Source organism: Astatotilapia calliptera, chromosome 22 (assembly GCF_900246225.1).
Source record: "Astatotilapia calliptera chromosome 22, fAstCal1.2, whole genome shotgun sequence".
Classification (NCBI taxonomy): Eukaryota; Metazoa; Chordata; class Actinopteri; order Cichliformes; family Cichlidae; genus Astatotilapia; species Astatotilapia calliptera.
Window position 1 is genome coordinate 32,839,407 of NC_039322.1, and position 20,737 is coordinate 32,860,143.

The 20,737-nt window shown below is 40.9% G+C and overlaps 1 protein-coding gene across 1 annotated transcript in view; it reads left to right on the top strand.

Moving 5' to 3' along the window:
* The first annotated feature begins 3,064 nt into the window (after positions 1 to 3,064).
* scin (scinderin) overlaps positions 3,065 to 20,737 on the top strand; it is a 45,177-nt gene continuing 27,504 nt past the window's right edge. Inside the window, exons 1-8 of the mRNA XM_026156457.1 lie at positions 3,065 to 3,348; positions 9,858 to 10,012; positions 10,971 to 11,132; positions 12,028 to 12,177; positions 15,583 to 15,675; positions 16,534 to 16,666; positions 16,783 to 16,871; positions 17,024 to 17,239. Of these exons, the coding sequence (XP_026012242.1) occupies positions 3,156 to 3,348; positions 9,858 to 10,012; positions 10,971 to 11,132; positions 12,028 to 12,177; positions 15,583 to 15,675; positions 16,534 to 16,666; positions 16,783 to 16,871; positions 17,024 to 17,239 (1,191 nt within the window). The 5' untranslated portion in view covers positions 3,065 to 3,155. The remainder of the gene's footprint in view (positions 3,349 to 9,857; positions 10,013 to 10,970; positions 11,133 to 12,027; positions 12,178 to 15,582; positions 15,676 to 16,533; positions 16,667 to 16,782; positions 16,872 to 17,023; positions 17,240 to 20,737) is intronic.

The window sequence follows — 20,737 nt, forward strand, 5'->3', positions numbered from 1 at the left end:
ACTTACTAAAACAATATATGAAAGTAATGAGAAAGTGGCCACTTTCATGAGTAAATCATATAAGCCTTCTATGATTCACTATATGAAGTAGGCCACATCTGATGCAAGTCTTTTATAAGTTTTTTCTATTTCTTTCCCATGTGGGTACGGTGTGAGAGCATGTGTATCTTGGAATGTTCTTGTGGCCCATTGTGCTATGTTGACACCCAACCTTTTCCAGCACTTTTGTGTCTGACCAATGTGGGTGCTACAGTAAGAACAGGCAGTAGTTAACCGGCAACAACTGGAGGCCCTGCAGGCTCAGTCCAAGTGCCACATGCACACAGACATTGGAAAACTTACTGTGCTGGTTTGATCCCACAGCTGGTCTGGTGTTTCATCCTTGCTTCCCATTGCTCCGACGATCACACTACATAAAATGAAACGGATGATCCCTAGTCATTTGTGGACATGTTTGAAGCCACGGCAGAAGCCTGTAAGTGGGCGACGCGGGACTGTGCCATGCACCTGCTGCTCCTGTTGTGAAGAGAACGCCAGACGGTGGCATTCAGCCTACTGGCGGTGTTAAAGGGAGCTTTAAAGATGTCCAGCCCTTTGCCAACACAGCAACCAGGTGGCTGTAGCCAGGGACAGCCACGTGGGATGTTGGATTTACTTAAGTAAACTAGGTGGAAGGCAAAACTTTACTCACTGGGAAGGTTGTCACGGAAGAATCAACATGCTAACATCAGCAGGACAACAAGGGCCGGCTGGTTACTACCACAGGTTCACCCCAAACTTCACAGAGCTGACCAGCTCCCTGACTGACCTCAAATGACAACATGATGTGTGGTTAGAGCTGAAGCTTGAAATTCTGCGTGACAGGCTTAAATTTAAGAGGAGCGAAAGTGATTACAAAACTTTGTCATGTATAAATGTTGTACTCTAGGGCTGCACAATTAAGAGTATTTTAATGTATGAACATGAATTTATTTTTTCACAATTAAAAGAGAATCATCAAGCAATATTTAAAATACTTGCTCCGCCCATTAAAACAAAAAGCAAAAGGAAATCACCGCCTGCATTTGCCAATCACAGCTTTCCCTGCACTGCACAGCTTGAGGCTTCCTGGACAGCTAAAACTACACTGAGAGACAGATACACAACAAAATTCAAATGTCTGGCACAGCAGAAGGTGATGAGCTTGACCTTCGGAGCACATCATCCTTCCCTGCTGCGGAATACTTTGGACTTCAGGGAATCAGATATAAAAGTAAGCCTCTGTGGTGTATCCACCGTATCCATCCAGCTTACAAAGATGATCTGAAGTCATCAGCACAGTTGCTTTCCATGTGGCCAAATGTGTTAAATAAACACAGTAAGTAATAAATGTTTTGGAAAAATGGTGAACATTTTTACCCTTCCACAATTGTTTCCTCAAGTGACAATACCTACACTTTATGCAAAAACAACACTGATGAAGTTGTATTCACATATATCTTACAAGTACAATAAATGATGTGAAATATGTTTTACCCCACTGGGCAGGCTGGTGAGCAGCCTGGACCCAGTTTGTGAGTCCAATAGTCTAATCAGTGCATCTAGTAAGAATCTCAGGTGAGTTTCAATCCTGGTGACCTTGATCTTATTGTCAAAAAGTCAGATTTTCTGACTATGTTGTGAATGCAATTACTGGAAAACAATGTGATGTAGGATTTTCAAAATAATACTGTAGGTGCATCTAATAAAAATCTCAGTGACCTCAACCTCAAGGTCAGAGGTCAAGTTTTCTGAAAATCTTGTGAATGCAGTAACTCAAGTCGGAAGCTCGCCGACCTCTGACCTTGTAAATACGATAACTTGAGAAAGTGCAGTTACATTGTAACCTTGGTTCTCTGATTGAGACACTATCTCTCCACCCTTTTAGTCAGGGCCTGTCGGTACTTCTTTAACTCACTCCAGCTTGCCCGGCCACGCCCCACAGGAAGTCACTGATCACTTGATAGCAATGTGTCTTCGAGTGACCTTAAAGGTGGAGAGGGCTCAGTGTCTCACTCTGAGAACCAAGGTTACAATGTAACCGTTTTGAGGGAAAGCCATTTCAAATCATCATCCTTAAGAGGCTCAACGGGAGGATGCTGAAGGGCTCAGTCCAAGTCTGGTGCTGTCTGTCCTGACAATGATGTAATAGCCTCTCAGTCTTCACAGATACTGTTGGAGCACAAGGTGGACAGCCCTCAGCTCCAACAAATTTATGTGCTGAGTTGCACAGTGGCCACATCAACAGCCGTTGACCCTCCAGCCCTCATGGCCCCAACTGATGGAGGATAGGTCTGTGAGGTCCAGCTGACGGTTAATCGCTGGTCCCACTGCATGACCCTGCTTTGTGTTGATGTGTTGATAGGCCACGTTAAACTAGAGTTATGATCATTTCAAAGAAATGCCATTTTTTCCCTGAATGCTACCGTCATGTTTACCGTAGGAAGAAATGGTAAAAACTTTTCTAAGGACAGCGCTTGATAAAAAAAAGCAAAACAAAAAAAAAAAGAAAAGCCACCCTTTCTTATTGGTGGAAAACTGTACCATGTCGACCAATCAAAAAATTATATAGCAACATGTGGCTTTTGGTTGTATAGGAAGACGGGGTAATCATTACTGTAATGATACTAACCAAAGTCTGATGAAGTGCATGTGTGCTTGAAATGCACCTGCTCTGTGCTGCACTCTGTTAAGCATGTCTTTGTATTTCTGTTATTTTTTAAAGATACTACCCTATTAATTTCTCCCCACATTCTCCACATTTCATGCCACAAACTTTTTTCCTAAAAGACTGCTATTGAAAAAACAATAATCTGCAAGGAGACAGTTTCAGGTCACAATTCTAGTTTTACTACTAACAAGCTTGACAGTTTTTCTGTGGTTACAGAAAAGCAGATGAGTTTGTATGTGATCTGGAACTGAGCCACTTTTCTCGGGCATGTGTGTTTGAGAATGCTGGTGTATGTTGACAGGACACGCCCACTTTGTGTGTATTAAGAGGGGAGAAAAGCAGAAGCTGAAACATTGCTGCTACACTATCAGTCAGTCAGCAGCCAGGAACAGGCCGGCAGTGTGTTTCTGCTCTCAACGATCCACCCTTTTCACCTCTTCAGTCAGATTCTCTGCAACAGCTTGACATGATGCTCGAGCATGAGGAGTTCACCAAAGCAGGCAAGAAAGCTGGCTTGCAGATTTGGAGGATTGAGAATATGGAGTTGGTCCCTGTGCCTGACAACTTACATGGGAGCTTCTACACAGGGGATGCTTATGTGATTCTCTACACTGTCAAAAAGAAAGAGAGCTCTTTTTACCATCTGCACTACTGGCTGGGTAAGTGACTAAAGCTCTGGACCTAATTCATTGTGTCAGTTTATTGTTCCACTCAGAATAAGGGAAATGAGTTATAATTGGATGTAATAACCTATCATTGGAAGAAGTCCTATTTCAGAGGGGTCCTCCAGGGTAACAGATAAATCTCAAATTAAATTCCAAGGAACCACTCAAGAGCTTCCTTAGAAGTTCTAAGGAAAGAAAAAAAAAGTCCACAAATGTACAAAGTTACCAACGCCAGGATGTGACACTATCTTTATAACACCTGTGAAGTTGATTCTGCTCTATTCCCTGAGAAATCACAAAATCATACAAAATCATACAATATTGCTTTATATACAGGTCAGACATACGTTTTAACATCGTTTTTGCTCTGACCAGCTGATTTTGTTTAGATTTTTTTTTCACAACATAAACAATCATTTTTGTTACTTTTCATTTTTCATCTTTAATTTTAATAACTTTTATGTTTTCTTATCATGTGCAACAGGTTAAAGAACCCTTCTTAATTTCTATTCAAACAAATGTCTTATGTAGTTGGTGATCTAACTGCGTTGCTGTATTAGGAAGCTGTGTAGATAGCAAAAGCATTTACAGAGAAAATAATTTTCCTCACAGCTTTCTGAATGATCCACATTCAGCTATAACACAAACTTCACTCTAAACTGTTCCAGAAAATAGTAATGTCAAAGTAGCTTACTGTATATTTTACAGTTTTGTACTGTCTTTCTAGAATATCATTAAATTTACATAAGTAGACTGATTTTACATGTCAAAGGTAAAATAACATAACATCACTGTAAATATTTACTTGTTTTTTAAATATATTTTTTTGTACATATGCATATTTAGTTTGTAAAAATACATTCAGAAATGTATCATAATTTCACAAATATTTGTCTGTTATGTGAGAGAATGATCTTTTAATTCAAATGTAATACTATGGAAAAATATATAAAATGATCGAAAATTAATGAGAATTAATGATAATTTTGCTGAAAATTTCATGTCATCTAGGTCTGATTCAATAATTCAGAGGTAACAAGTGAAAATATAATTAATAGGAATAAAAACTAAAAAAAAAAACATATAAAACATTGCACGCTGTGCTAATTATATATTTTAAAAAATAAATGTAGAGGTAGGAATTGCAATTAATATGAATCTCAAAGTATTCACAACATTCCTGAACAGAAATAGGCCTCTGCACCTGGGGTGAGGGTGTGGCCATGAAAACAATGTGACATGCCATTGGATGTTGGGACACATAATAACATGACACTAAGCATCGGCCAATGAATGCGAACTAACAACCACAAGGTTGCGTGTATGGCAGCACTATAGGAACAAATCCTAATATAAAAGTATTTTACTGCATTTTAGTTTTGTTCTGTTCTTCTAGAATATCATTAAAGTTACATAAATAGACTGATTTCACATTTCAAATGTAAATTAAAGTTAAATCACTGCAATGTAATAAAACATAATTTTCATGGTTATTAAATGTATCTGTCTGTACATATGCATATTTAGATACAGATTCACAAATGTATCATCATTTCACAAATATCTGTCCGTTATTTGAAAGATTGAACTGTTGAATTCAAATGTAATGCTATGGAAAAGTATATAACATGATTCCTATAAGCTTGTGTTACATCACATAAGTATTATTATCACTGCTGTTCAAGGCGATCGTGGCTCAAGAGTTGGCAGTTCGCCTTATGATCAGAAGGTTGCCGGTTCAAGCCCTGGCTCGGACACTCTCCATCGTTGTGTCCGTGGTCAAGACTCTTCACCTACCGCCTACTAGTGACGGCCAGAGGGGCCGATGGTGCGATATGGCACCCTCTCCTCTGTCAGTCTGTCCCAGGGCATGCAATCCATTATTATTTAAACCAACTGTTAACTGTATATTTCTGTACATTTACGTATTATGATTCATATTGCCACATTCATTGACCTTGTTTATAGGTAATTTCATTGTGGCTGTAGCTCAGGTGGTAGAGCGGGTCATCTACTGATCGGAAGGTTGGTGGTTCGAGCCCTGGCTTCCCCAGTCTGCAAATATCCCAAATATCCTTGGGCAAGATACTAACCCCAAATTGCTCTCCGATGCATCCATCGGAGTATGAAAGTGTGTGTGAATGTTACTTAGAAAGCACTTAGAAAAATGTGCTTGTGAATGGGTGAATGTACAAGTTGTGTAGAGCGCTTTGAGTGCTCAGAAAGAGTAGAAAAGCGCTATATAAGAACCAGTCCATTTACCATTGTTTGATCACGTTAAAATGTTCCTAATTTAATGTCTAAAAGCACTTGGAAAAGGCAGAATCCCATGTAAAATTAGCGCAACAAACTGTATTGTCATTACTGGAAATAACTGTATTTTTATGAGGAAGTTATTTTCTGTTATTTTACGGTAGTATTTTGGCGCCCGAGCTGCCAGAATATAACCGTTGTTTTAAGATGTTTTTTTTAACAGTGTATCTAAATGCTTAAACTTTATAAAAATATTGTAGTGTCCTATCAGAATACCTGCCAACAATGCTGTCTTTGTCAGGTTTGTCGTATAGACCATCCCCTGCGCTGCTCCTCCTCCTCCTGCAGTTTACTTCACTGTTGGGACTAATTCATGAAAAGTGCTACGTATTAAATATACACATGGAGTACTACATAGTATATATAGTATCTGTCATCATAAATTGGTAACCCACTTAACGGATTGCACTCACATATGATGCTGGTCTGATGCCTTCTGGACCAAGTAGAAGCTTATTGTTAGTTTTTGTTGTTACTTCACTGCTTCATTTTCAAGGACGCTTTATTGGCTACGTGACTCAATAGCTCAGTGAGTGAAATGTTGTAAAATCACAATGAGAAGGTGCTGCAAAGTCACCAACTCCATCAAGCTTGATTTGCATAGTTAAAAAAATATTGCAACAGTAAAATATGAAGTTTGTTGTTAATTTGCTGTGGATAAATGACTAAGGTACCAGTTTGCTTTCTTCAGCAACATGTCACCACTACTTCACACCTCAGGAAAGTTTAGCCAGAAAATCAGTCCTCGCTTGTTCCATACAATCACTACACATCATGCTAACAATAAGTGTGTGTATGAAGCTTGATATACTTTAATGCTGTGTGCCATAAAGTTTCCAAAACCTGAATAAGCCTTTCTCGAGCTGACGGCTCCATCATAGCCACACCTCATTATTCACGCCTGGCGTTACCTGATCCCCCTGATAATCACACAATGATCATATCCAAACTAATCATTTACTGACAACAGCTGATTATCTTTTTAACATTGAGCTGTGGCGTTGCTCTTACTGCTTTTATTTATTTGCAGCAGAGAAGAAAAGCCTAAAACACTCTTGGTTTTGGCTTGTCATTCTGCACCACATAGGTTATCAGTAGCAGCATGTCATAGATATAAGAAATCTGTAATGGTGTAACAAACAGTACATGAGTTCACACTTCAACACTTAGCGCTCTAGTTTAAGTTTTGGTGCCGCATCTCTTCATGCCTCCTTTTTGCACACTTCACTTGCAACAACTTTGCAAACAGTAGGCATCGCACAAAAGTATGTTGAGCCACACCAACCTACAGTTTTTGATTGGAACCATTTTGACAACAATTCAAAATGTGAAAGTAAACACCAAATGTGTACTGAGTAACTCTACTCTACTCTACTCTCAACATTCTGTCTGGTGCTTGTCCATTAAGAACGATGGATATACACCTACAAAACTATATAGTATGGACATATTTTCTTTTTTCTATGCTGATATGTAGATGAGCTGTGTGTATGTTTGGCAGCATGTAAACATGACTGGACTTGCTTGAGTATATTTGTAATCCTTAGGGTGTTTATAAAAGTGAGGGATATTTGTGTGCTTTGATTTTCTGATTGAATAAAACATAAAAATCAAGTGAAATACATTAATTGTACTTAGGGGTTCACTTCACCCAATTTTCATTGTTTCCTAAAAAGTTACATTCAAACAAAGCAAGTTGTTATATCTAGATGGCACTAAATGCTGCTCGGGTTTTCTAAGCTTCTTTTTTGTGACTTTAAGAAAACAAACAAGCTGAACAAACATTCACACACACATTGGCACTGTGATGGGTGCGTCAGAGAGCAGCTTGGGTTAATATGATGCCCAAGGATAGTTAGCGTGACAAGACTGGAGCAGCCAGTCATCAGTAGATAACCTGCTCTGCCTCTTTAGTTACAGTCACCCCTTTTTTCTGTTATGTAACAGACTGCTATTTTTCAATAAATTGTTCTTGTACAATTATCACAACGCTAGTAGTAGTTTTACCACTATTATGGTAAGACTTCTGTTTACGCTCTACAAGTAATTCTTCCTCTAATGGTTCCATGTTATTTTCTAGCACTGGGCTGACAGCATTATTCTTTTGACTTAGACACAAAGAAATCTCCAGTAGCTTTACTCTTTGACAAAGTTTGTATTGGTAGTGTGCAGCTTTAACCAGCAACTTGTCATGCTTGTCTTATTCTGACGGTTCACTCTTTGTTGACATTTCCTTCTCATGTTGATTCAGCTGCTGTCTCAGCTTTGTCTGGGATGTTTCTTTTCTATCCGGGCAAAAGTCTGGAGAGAATGTCAGCATTATTCATAACTTCACCAAGTTCATAATGTCAACATGAAGTCTCCCTAACCCACCAGGGGCAGATAGCAGTGTTAGTTTGGGGGCTTGTCCATTGAGACAAGGACCCGAGTTGCAGGGTGAGAGTCCATTTATTTATAATATCAACAACAATAAATCACACTCTTGTGATACTTCGACTTTTTAGTCACTGTATCTCTAGCTCAGTTTATTCACTCCAACACTGCTCTTTTCCTCCTATCCCAGTTTACCACTAAAACAGAGAGCGTGTGATTAAATAATCAGTCCCAGCTGCCCTGCGAGTCTCCAGGGCACTGCCTGCTGAACCCACTGCACCACCACTCCTCTGCATCGGAGCCTCAGACCACACCACGGTCACATACCTCTACCATTTGAACGAGGCCAGGGAGCCACTCGGCCATGTCTACTCCCCTCTCTGTGAGCAGGAGAGGAAATCAGCCACCACCGTGTCCCCGGCCTATAGACCACCTCGAACTTAAATGGCTGGAGGGCGAGATGCCACTGGGTGATCTAGGCACTGGCATCTTTCAGTGGAACCATTATGCATGGTCTGAACAGACAGGCACAGGCCTCTCTCAGACAGTTTCTGCCTGATGTACACAACAGAGCCATCAACCCCCCTTACCTGCAAGGACAAAACAGTGATGTGTTCAAAACGTCTTTATGCAGAATAAAAGGAAAGGAAAATTGGGTGTGTGGAGCAGGGGTTCCCCACAGAGAGCCTCTTTTACTGAGTCAGACACACTGAGTGTGTTCGACCTGTGTTCAGTTGTCACAGCTCACTAGGTATAATCTGTTCCTAACCATCACAAATGGAAATGTCAGTGATAAGTCATCATGTGACCATCAATTGTTATCACAAAGGCTGATCTTAGAGTGTCGTCTCCTGTGAAGCTGCTCTAGCAATTGCATCTGGCACTTGGTCTGGGCCACCACCACTTAGTCCCTGTGCATCACGGTGAGCTCCACCAGCATCTGTGCCAGCAGCTGGTCTGGCAGGACCCGAAGCACACACAGGCAGAGTTGCAGGATGAGTGTCCAGTTAAGTACAATGTCAAAAACCCCAGATCACACTCTTGTGAATTTCAGGATGGCCCTGGTTGCACCGCATTGGCAGGCATTTAGGTTCACAAGTTTTAACAAACAATAATGTGTTTTTCAGGTAACTGTCAAGAGTTTTATGTAGGAAAGGTTTCAACTGTTTTCATTTTACCATAATGGTGATGCGTATCAGGCCCTTCAGGTAGCCATGATTCAGTAACAAGGTGGAGACCTATGCTGACAGAACAGTGGAGGCGACTGTGAATTTCAGAATGAAACCAGGCCACCATGAGTCTGCTCGACTGACCTGTGGTCACTGTGAAGTCTTTCCACTTCCTGGGAACCATCATCTTCCCAGGATCTGCAGTGGGAAGCTCATCAAAACAGCACATTAAAGGACATTTTTCTTGTAGCAGCCGAAGAAGTTCAACCTGTCAGTGATGGTGCACTTCTGCTTCTTCATTACTGAAGCCATCCTCAATTCCTCCATAACAATTTGCTGCTGGCACTGCCAGAGACAATGGCAGAATACAGCACATCACCTGCTCTGCTCACAAGTTGATTGGCAGCAATGTGCTTTCTCTTCCAAAACCTAAATGTTTCCCTGGCCCCGGGGCAGGCAAAAGAGATCCCTGTTGACACCATCCACCCCAGAAATAAACTTTTTGAGTCACTCCATGCCTGATGGACCAGATGGAGGCAGGAGGCTCTGGTCCATCCGGAATAACACCTTATGACATTCAGCAGTTTACTTCAACATACAGTTGGATTGCTTAACTACTTTCTCACTGTCCTTATTTATTATTGACAGGAAACGAGTGCAGCCAGGATGAGAGCACTGCTGCAGCCATCTTTACTGTGCAGTTGGATGATTACTTGGGTGGAAAGCCAGTCCAGTACCGAGAACTACAGGGGGTTGAGTCAACTGCCTTCACCAGCTACTTCAAAGGAGGGCTCACTTACAAAGTATGTTCATTCATGAGCTCTGCTGCAACATGCTGATCTTTTAATTACAATTCTAGATGTCTAAAGCTCCTGAACCACAAGTGCCAACGTCATCATTGCATTCAGTTCATGGAGGAACATATGGTTATTTAAACTATCATCTTGCAGGAGGACTGTTCTCTGCTGTGCCCATAGTAGAAAAACAAATATGGTCTATATTCTCAAACAGAATTAAAAATATGATTGTGTAACTTTAGTGGTTCTGACAGTCGTTGTCCATGACCTGTTAATCACGTGAGGCATCACATGAGCCATGGTGGGGATAAGGGTGTATGTCAAAGGAAGTTAAGGATGAAACCACCCTGCCCCACCCCATCATGTGGCCCATTGAAGTCACCTAAGGGCATGTGTGAGTGGGCATTGAAGCCCCTGGCTCTCAAGACTGTGTGGGTGGTGGCTGATGGTGTTGTCAGCCACTACCTCTGTATAGTGAAGGTTTTTTGACTTTGGACTTTGAAAGGGGAAAATGGCTTTTTCCTTTTTAAACCATCTGTTTTCTTAGTCCAAGATGTGGCGTCCTCAAAAGAGTGTCGTTTGTGCTTTGAGTGCATTTAAAGAACAAAGGACACTTCAACCCTCACTTACACCATGCCTTAGGTAACCAAAGTAGTATACAACTTATACCATGCATACCATTTAGAAATTGTCACTAGCTGGCTTTTGCAATTTAAAGTTTATTGTTACTGTAGGCTCAAAAATATGACTTTACAGACCACTTGATTTTTTTTGTCCTTTATTAACTAGCCAGATATTTTTTTTTTACGTTGACTTTATACCATAACGTTGTACTCTGCAAACCCTGCTACATTATATTTGGGAACAATGACTGGAAAGAAACAGCAAGAGAGAGTAAGAAAGAGAAGTGACAGTGCAGTGTAAACAGAGAAGGTTGACAGCATAATATGTTCTCTGTCCACAGACAGGGGGTGTGGCCTCAGGTTTCAACCATGTGGTCACCAATGATCTTACAGCACAGAGACTTCTACATGTCAAGGGTCGGCGTGTTGTCAGAGCCACCCAAGTCCCCTTCAGTTGGTCCAGCTTCAACAGTGGAGACTGCTTCATCATTGACCTTGGAGATGTAAGGACAAACTGGTATATACTATACTGCCAAAAGTATTTCATTATCACTCATTGTACCTAATGGTACTGTCACCTCATCAGAGCACTTTGTTCTAAAAATGCAGGTTGACTTGTAATTCTAGTGTATCTAAAAACAGAACGGGAGCCAGAGCCTTCAGCTTCCAGGCCCCACTTCTGTAGAACGAGCACCCAAATCTGGATTTAGGACAAAGGCACCCTCTCTACTTATAAGTATTAAAAAAGGGTTTTTTTTGTAAAATAATAATAATAATAATAATAATAATAATAATAATAATAATAATAATAATAATAATAAAAGGGTCAATTTCAGAAGCTCAGGACATTGTATTATGGTACAGGATGCCACTTATGCGACTAGTGGTGTACTGACCCACAAAGTGGAAGGCCACCCAAAATCATAGAGCTGGGTCAGCCACATTCAAGCGTTACATCACAAAGAGCAGGGAAGATATGTTCTCTGGATCGATGAATCCCATTTCTCCATCTGGTAATCTCACTGGCAAGTCTGGGTTTGGCATTGCCAGGAACATGGAACTGGCTGCATTTTGCCAAATGCAGGAAGACTGATGGTGTATCCAAAGCTGATAAAACAGCTTTGGAATAAATTAGAGGGGAGACTGTGAGCCAACATCAGTATTTGACCTCACAAATGTGCTTCTGGATGAATGGTCAAAAATATAAAAACACTCTTAAAACCTGTGGAGCTATATTAAACCCTAAAGATAAAGAATGGGATGTTACTCAAGTTCATATGCGTGTGAAGGCAGATATAGTATATGTAGACACTATGTGTATCTGCAGGGAGAGTGTAAATTAAATAGGGCCCAGAGCCAAGTTTGTATTGCCTTGTCTAACTGTTGTTGTGTCAGCAGAAGATCTACCAGTGGTGTGGATCCAAGTGTAACAAGTATGAGCGACTGAAGGCAACACAAGTGGCCAGGGGTATCCGTGACAACGAAAGGAATGCTCGTGCAGAAGTGATAGTCGTAGAAGAAGGAAGTGAACCATCAAAGTTAACAGATGTAAGTCCTATTTTATGGCTGTTAAGTTATTTTGCATTTGGGTTTCCTGTTCTAAACATATACACTACCAGTCTAAAGTTTGGACACACCTTGTCATTCAATGTTTTGGTTTTTTTATTATTATTTTAACTGCTTTGTACATTGTAGATACACACTGAAGACTACTTTGTTGACAGTGCTGCAAACTCTTGGCCTTCATGATGTAGTCCACCTGAAATGGTTTCCCCTCACAGGTGAGCCTGTCAGGGTTCATTTGTGGAGTTTCTTGCCTTCTTAATGGGGTTGGGACCATCAGTTCTGTTGTGCAGAAGTCGGGTTGGTGCACAGCTGACAGCTCTGTTTGACAACTGTTAGAAATCATATTATGGCGAGAACCAATCAGCTAAGTAAAGAGAAACAACAGTTCATCATTACTGTAAGGACTGAAGGTCAGTCAGTCCGGAAAAAGCAACCTCCAGGCTGTGTGAGAGCTATTTGACCAAGTGCAGTCGCAAAAACCATCAAGTGCTACAATTAAACTGTCTGACATGAGGACGCCCCAGGAAAGGAAGACCAAGAGTCCCTCTGCTGCTGAGGATACATTCATCTGATGATGAGTCCACAGCTGAGATCTTTGGTTCCACCTGCCGTGTGTTTGTGCGACACAGAACGGTGAATGATGGTCTCTACATGCAAGGTTCCCACCGTGAAGCATGAGGAGGTGTGATGGTGTCGGGGGCTTTGCTGGTGACACTGTTGGGGATTTATTCAAAACTGAGGGAGAGATGGAGTGCTGCCTCCACAGTCTGGCCTCCACAGTCACCTGACCTAAACCCAGTGGGGATGGTTTGGGATGAGATGGAGGAACAACAAGAGCTCAGCATCTCTGAACTCCTTCAGGACTGTTGGAAACCATTTCAGGTGACGACCTCATGAAGAGAGAGAATGCTGAGAGTGAGCAAAGCAGCAATCAAAGCAAAGAGTGGCTACTTTAGAGAATCTAAAATATAAAACATGCTTTGAATTATTTCACACTTTTTTTATTTACCACATAATTCCATATGTGTGCATTCATAGTTAGTTTTGATGAGAATCTACAATGTAAATAGTCATGAATGTACATGTACATGTACTATAGTACATGTACAGTAGCGGTTATTGATACGGGCGACACGGGCGGTTGCCCGGGGCGGCATCGTGGTGGGGGACGGCATCACGGGCATCGACGTCATGCCAGTGCATAGTGGGGATGGCATAGGCACCGATTGGTTTTCTATCGCCCTCCGTTTGCGAGGTGCGTCTGCTGCTTGCGGCACAGGGAGGAGGGGGTGGGGTGGCGGGGGATTCTCTGACTGGCTGGAGCAGCATCTAATAACCAACTCGCAAAATAAAACAAAATAAAACAAAACAACAAACACGAAAACACCAGACATCATGATACAGACTTATAATTTGCATCGATGTTTTTTTGAAGTTCTATACGCGAAAAGTGAGCGCGAGAGCCCTCGGTGCGCCTGCTCGCTGCTGAAGTCAAAGTAAAGTTTATTGTCATCTCCGCTACATACAGTCCAGTATATAGAGACACGAGACGACGAAGCTCCAGCTACAGCAGTGCAAGTAAACAAACAATAAATATAAGAAGAGTAAGAAAATAAATACACACTTTAGGACTCGGGGTAAAGGATCAATAACAATTTAAAATTTATAATTTACAGTTGATGATTTAAAGTCTCACACAACCCATCGAAAGGGGAGGGGCCGGCTGCTTCCAGATAGAGCGCATTTCATTTATAATGTTGTAAATCCAAGCCCATTATGTATTCATGATTTGAATCCTGGGTTGTGTGAAATCTCAGAAATAAACCCTAGACAAAGTGAATCTGTGAACTAAGGTGTAGGTCTTTTAGGTTATGTTGTGGTGATCCTCAGGTTGGGGGATTTGTGTTCATACTGGAGTGCAAAATTAAAACCAAGATGGACAAGAAAAGTTCAAAGCCATCAGGTGCTCAGTTTAGAAAAAGGAGAAAAGAAGAGGAGGAGAAACGAGCTAAAGATACAGGTGTGTGTGTGTTTCTCTGGTGAAATTCAGTATGGTTCCAACAACAGTTTTATGTTAATGTATAATCCTTAATATGTTTTATGTGAGTGTGGTGTGTGTGTGTGTGGGGGGGGGGGGGCAGAGGGAGTGTTCGCCCGGGGCGCCAAACAGGCTAGGACCGCCACTGTACATGTATATGTTCTATATACACTATAGGTCCATATAGCGTATACCACTACCAGGTATTGGTATACGCTACCTGTCAAAAGTTTGGACACAACTTCTCATTTAATGGTTTTTCTTTCTTTTCATGACCATGTGAGTGCATGGACCTCATTGGGCTGTTTCCCAACAAGCTGAGCAAGGAGATCAGGGTAGCTAAGAGGAGCTAAAGAAAGCTAAAGAAAACGAACAGCTTCTCAGCCAGTGACCCAGAATCCGTTTGGAGAGGCCTGCAGCACATCACCAAATACAAGAGTCCCTCCCCTAGCCCTGGTTGCTCATGACCTTAACACCTTCTACTGCAGATTTTAAAGACAACCCCCTAAAAATCCCATCTGCTCACCCTCAACTCACACCTACACAAAAAGACTACCTGCAGTCTCAATTCCCCCCACACACCCCCGCCCTCTGACTCCCTACCTGCACTAAAGATCTGTGAGGAAGACGTGGGTCTACACTTGCAGAGACAGAAGACCAGAAAGGCTCCAGGATCTGACGACATGCCCCCCTTGAGCCTGAAAATCTGTGTGACCAACTGGCCCCCAATCTTCACCTGGATTATTAACAGATCTCTGGAACTGTGCTCCCTCCTGCTTCACACACTCCACCAAAGAAGTCCACCATCACAGGGCTAAATGACTACAGGCCCGAGGCCCTGACGGGATTATGGATGACTGTCTGGTCCCACCCTTTTCGATAGCTAATAAACATTTGCACTTCTAATTTCTTCATTTTTGTGTGAAGTACAGTTAGCCCCCTATTTTGTTGGAGAAAGACAGAGCCAATCTTTTTTTGGCGAGGGGGGGGGGGGGGGGGTGCGTCTCTACATTAGCAGTGGACTTGAAATCAAACAAGAAATATATGTTTGAACTGTAGACTAAACACCTAATGCTGACAGATATTTGTGTTTTATTCGTTTTTTGTGTGTTGCTTCAGAAAACATAAGTTGATAAATCTACATATAAATACCATAGTGCAAAACATTCACTAGTTTTTTCACATGTGCATTCAATTCATGTTTTCAACTCATTTTTATTTCTTTTATGCTTGTTTATAGTTTGCTATATTTATGCTTTGGTTGAATTGTTTATTTTTGGATTTACTGGAAGCATTAATTGTTTCACTTCTTCTTCTTTTTTTTTTTGCTTTTTTCTGGTGTTGGACAGGTTCTTGGAGACAAGCCACCGCTGTCAGAGGGAGGTGATGATGATGACACAGAGGCAGACATGTCTAACAGAAAGATGGCTAAACTATATATGGTACAGTATGATCATCAACAAACACTGAAAAAAATCGACAAAGATCTTTTTTGTCTAATAGTTAGAATGTTTCCCCAAACACTGTCATAACTCTGAATCCTGCTAGCTGTTGCTGATGATACACAGCTACACAGCAACAGCAGATACAGCAGCTGGACCTTTAGCTGCAACACTCTGTGAGGCAAACTGCACACAAACTGTTTGTGTTTGTTGAGCTGATAGAAACATTATATTTGAAATTACCTCCCACTTAAAAAGTATTACTCCCTTTATGCTTGCATGTCTCTAAATCTAGCTAGATGCTGAAGTGTCGCAACCGCAACTTATGGACACCTGCAGTCGCTCTGGTGTGCAAAAAAAACCCCAAACAAAACAACAAGACGCCACTTCATCGCCTGACTTTGACACACAGTTTTGCATCTTTCACTTCTTTTTGTACAACAGTCCCTGGTGGTTAATATGCAAACACGACTGCCTTAATGAGTTACTGTTACTGTCAAATCAGTTTGATGGCCCCCAATGACATGAAATAATAACTCCCCTCAAATCCCTTAAACCAAAAATAACGTTTTGAAAATGAAAAAGTAGAAAGTAGAGATTTGCTTAAAGATGTAGGGAGTAAAAGTAAAAAGTTGTCAGAATAATAACTACTCAAGTAAAGTACAGATACCAGAAAATTCTACTTAAGTACAGTAACAGAGTATTTGTACTCCACCTCTGCATCATTCACACATTTAAACACATTCATATAAGAACTTTTTCTGTTTGTTTTCTATCTAACATTTGCACAAATTCTTAAATGAAGTCAAGAACCATCATATAACTTTTTATTATTATTATTATTATTATTATTACCAGGTGTCTGATGCATCAGGATCCATGACAGTGACTGTTGTGAAGGAAGAAAACCCCTTCCTGCAGAGTGACCTACTATCAGATGAATGCTTCATCCTGGATCACGGCAAAAACAAAATGATATTTGTATGGAAAGGTGCTCAAACAGTGTTAGCTAAGAGATTCTGGGACTTGCTTTGAATGGCTTGTTATAAGTGAAATAAGCTACCCAGTTTCATATCAGCATTGACTTCATCTATTTTTTTCCTGCAGGACATAATGCTAATCCCAATGAAAGAAAAGAGGCCATGAAAACAGCTGAGAACTTCATCAAGCAGATGGGCTACCCAGCAAACACACAGGTTTACTTTCAGTTTCACTTCATGGAAACTGGACATATTTTCACATTATTCTTTGAAAGTTTCCTGTAAGTAAAAGTACAGGACTATTGGAAAACTATCCTGTATTGGAAATGGAAATAGTTCCAGTGATGTTCCTCCTGATGGTCCTGCAGATTCAGGTGCTTCCAGAAGGAGGAGAGACTCCCATGTTCAAGCAGTTCTTCCTGGACTGGAAGGAGAGAGATCAGAGTGAGGGTTTTGGGAAGGTGTTCACCACTGAGAAGGTTGCCAAGATTCAGCAAGTTGAGTTTGATGCCTCAAAACTTCATGAGTCCCACCACATGGCAGCTCAGTATAACATGGTGGATGATGGGAGTGGAGAAACACAGGTGAATGAACTGTACTGTATGTCTGTGTATGTTCTCAGTCATCGAGGTCGTGGTAATCTGGACTTTTTAAAGTTTCTTGAAGAAAAGAAAGAAAGAAAGAGTGATCCTTACCTTTAAGTGCAGATGTACAGGTGACTCTTGTCCTGTCGAAGTGGTCTTAACGCTCACTCACATCTTGTGTGATTTGATCCCGATAGGGTGAGGCAAGGTCTCACAGTGGTTTCACCCGAAACCTCTGCTGATAATGACCCACACCCTTTCCAAACCTTGGCTCATGTGATGATGCACATGATCGATAGTTGGTCAACAACCCTCTTAAGGCACAACACCCACTAGGGTTTAAATACCTGAGACTCTCCACCATTTGGTTTTAGAACTGAAGAAGAAGAAGAAACTGAAAGAAGTCCTGTCTCTTTCTTTCCAAGCTCCCTAGAACTCTAAAAGTAGTGTCCATGTGAAACTATGCTGGTGCTTCACTTGTTACCTTTATCATTTTCTCTTTAGAGTTCACCGTCTTTGGGGTAACGTGGTTAATCCAACTGTTTTTGTTTTTTCCTGTTTTACCAGGAATACTGTGGAGACACAGTAACAATTTCCCACAAAAAATAAAAGAATAAAAAAAATAAATCTTCATTTCTGTGTTGTGGACCTGTAAAAAAAATTCAGTTCAATTCAGTTTTATTCATATAGCACCAAACAACAATTGCCTCAAGGCACTAAGATACATACACACTTTACTACTAAAAATATTCACTCGTCCATCTAAACCGTTGAATTCAGGCGTTCCAATAGCTTTCATGGCCACAGGTGTGTGAAATCAAGTACCTGAGCATGCATCAGAATCCTGGTTCATTTGTGCTTAAAGACTACTGATGACATTGGGGATAAGACAGTGTTCAAATGGTGAGACTTACACTACCAGTCGAAAGTTTTAGAACACCCCCATTTTTCCAGATTTTTATTGAGAATTATGCAGTTTAATGTCTCATTGCACTCTGAAATGAAAGCATAGTACCAATAAGCAATTGGAATCAAATAAATCATGGAATCAGTTTATAGACCAAGTGGACCCGTCCTTTCACCTACTCGACGGCCTACAAAGATGCTGCGTGATGAATCGAAGATTTCAAACTTTGATTCATCAGTCCATAATACCTTCTTCCAGTCTTCAGTAGCCCAGTCGCAGTGTTTCATGGCCCAGACAAGCCTCTTTGTCTTATTCTGCCATCTTAGGGATGGCTTTCTTGCTGCAACTCATCCTGTCAAACCTGCAGTTTGCTCCAGCTTCTGAGCCTTTTGATGGTGAAGGAAACTGGACTCACTGACACCTTGACTTACATTGCAGTTTCTCTGTAGGACAGACCTACATTTATAAGTGATGGTCTGTCTCTCTTCCAATGTTAATTGCCTTTTTCTCGCTATTTTTGTAGCAACACACTACTTTCTGCAGTACTGTTCGACTGATGCTCACAAGGGTATGATGCCACAGTGTGCTCCAACACTGCTTTCATGCAGACAGAGCGCGTTGGAAGTCATCCAGAGAAGTTGGAACATCTGTAGGAATTAGCAGCACCAGCTTTCAAAGCTTGATCAAACTCCTTTGCTGCAGAACAGATTTAAACTGTTGGCCCATGTTGTGTTCCCTGAAAAACCTTTTAATGTAATTCTGAAATGTACTTTTTTTCAGTTTTGGGCAACCTTACCTTTTATTTTAACCTCTGGCAGTTCACCACTTACCTTTGTACCATTTCAAACTATTCATTGGACTTGAACGACATGAATTGCAATAAATAACTGGAAAAATTGGGGTTTTCTAAAACCTTTGAGCGGTATTGTAAATAAAATTAAATTACACTGAAAATTGACAAGCAGCTGCTGGGCAAGGCAAGGCAAGTTTATTTGTATAGCACAATTCAACAACAAGGTGATTCAAAGTGCTTTACAGAGACATTAGAAACAAGAACAAATAAAAAGCATGATTTAAAATTGATTAAAACAAGCAAATAAACTAACTAACTAATTAACAAACAAACAAACAAACAAAACAGTATATAAAATCAAAACAGATAAAATCAGAACAGTAGATAAAATCAGTAGTTAAATGTAAGTTTTGAAATTTAAGCTTAAAGTGTGGATTTGGTGCTTTATTCAAATGCAGCTGAGAACAGGTGAGTCTTCAACCTGCTTTTAAATAAACTGAGTGTTTCAGCTGATCTGAGGCTTTCTGGGAGTTTGTTCCAGATATAAGGAGCATAAAAGCTGAATGCAGCTTCTCCGTGTCTGGTTCTGACTCTGGGAACTGATAAAAGACCGGATCCAGATGACCTGAGGGATCTGGAAGGTTCATACTGGGTCAGGAGGTCACTGATGTATTTTGGTCCTAAACCATTCAGAGCTTTATAGGCCAGCATCAGAACTTTAAAGTCTATCCTCTGACGGACAGGCAGCCAGTGTAAGGACCTCAGAGCTGGACTGATGTGGTCCACTGTTTTGGTCTTAGTGAGGACTCGAGCAGCAGAGTTCTGAATGAGCTGTAGTTGTCTGACTGATTTTTTAGGTAGACCTGTAAAGATGCTGTTACAGTAATCAAGCCTACTAAAGATGAATGCATGGACTAGTTTTTCCAGGTCCTGTTGAGACATCAGATCTTTTATCCTTGAAATATTCTTGAGGTGATAGTAAGCTGACTTTGTTATTGTCTTAATGTGTTTTTCTAAGTTTAGGTCTGCATCCATCACTACACCCAAATTTCTCGCCTGGTTTGTGGTTTTTAGATGTATAGATTGAAGTTCTCTGGTGACCTGCAATCGTTTTTCTTTGGCGCCAAAGACTATTACCTCAGTTTTGTTTTTGTTTAGCTGGAGAAAATTGTGGCACAACCAGTCATTGATTTCCTCAATGCATTTACCAAGAGCCTGTACAGGGCCTCGGTCTCCTGGTGACATTGTGATATATATTTGTGTGTCATCTGCATAGCTGTGGTAGTTTATTTTGTTGTTCTTTATAATCTGTGCCAGTGGGAGCATGTAGATGTTAAACAGAAGGGGTCCCAAGATGGAACCTTGGGGAACTCCACATGTGATACTTGTCTGCTCAGATGTGAAGTTACCTATTGATACAAAGTATTTCCTGTTTTCTACGTATGTTTTGAACCAGTTTAGTACAGTTCCTGAAAGACCTGTCCAGTTCTCCAGTCGTTTGAGTAATATGTTGTGGTCAACTGTATCAAATGCTGCACTGAGATCCAGTAAAACTAGGACTGACATTTTTCCACTGTCTGTATTCAGACATATGTCATTAAACACTTTGGTCAGAGCGGTTTCAGTGCTGTGGTTCTGTCTAAAACCTGACTGGAAGGCATCATAGCAATTATTCTGTTTTAAGAAGTAACTGAGCTGTTGAGAAACTGCTTTTTCAATGATCTTACTTAAAAATGGGAGATTTGAGATCGGCCTGGGCAGCCAACTAGTTAACACGGAGAAGAAGACAGCAGTTGTG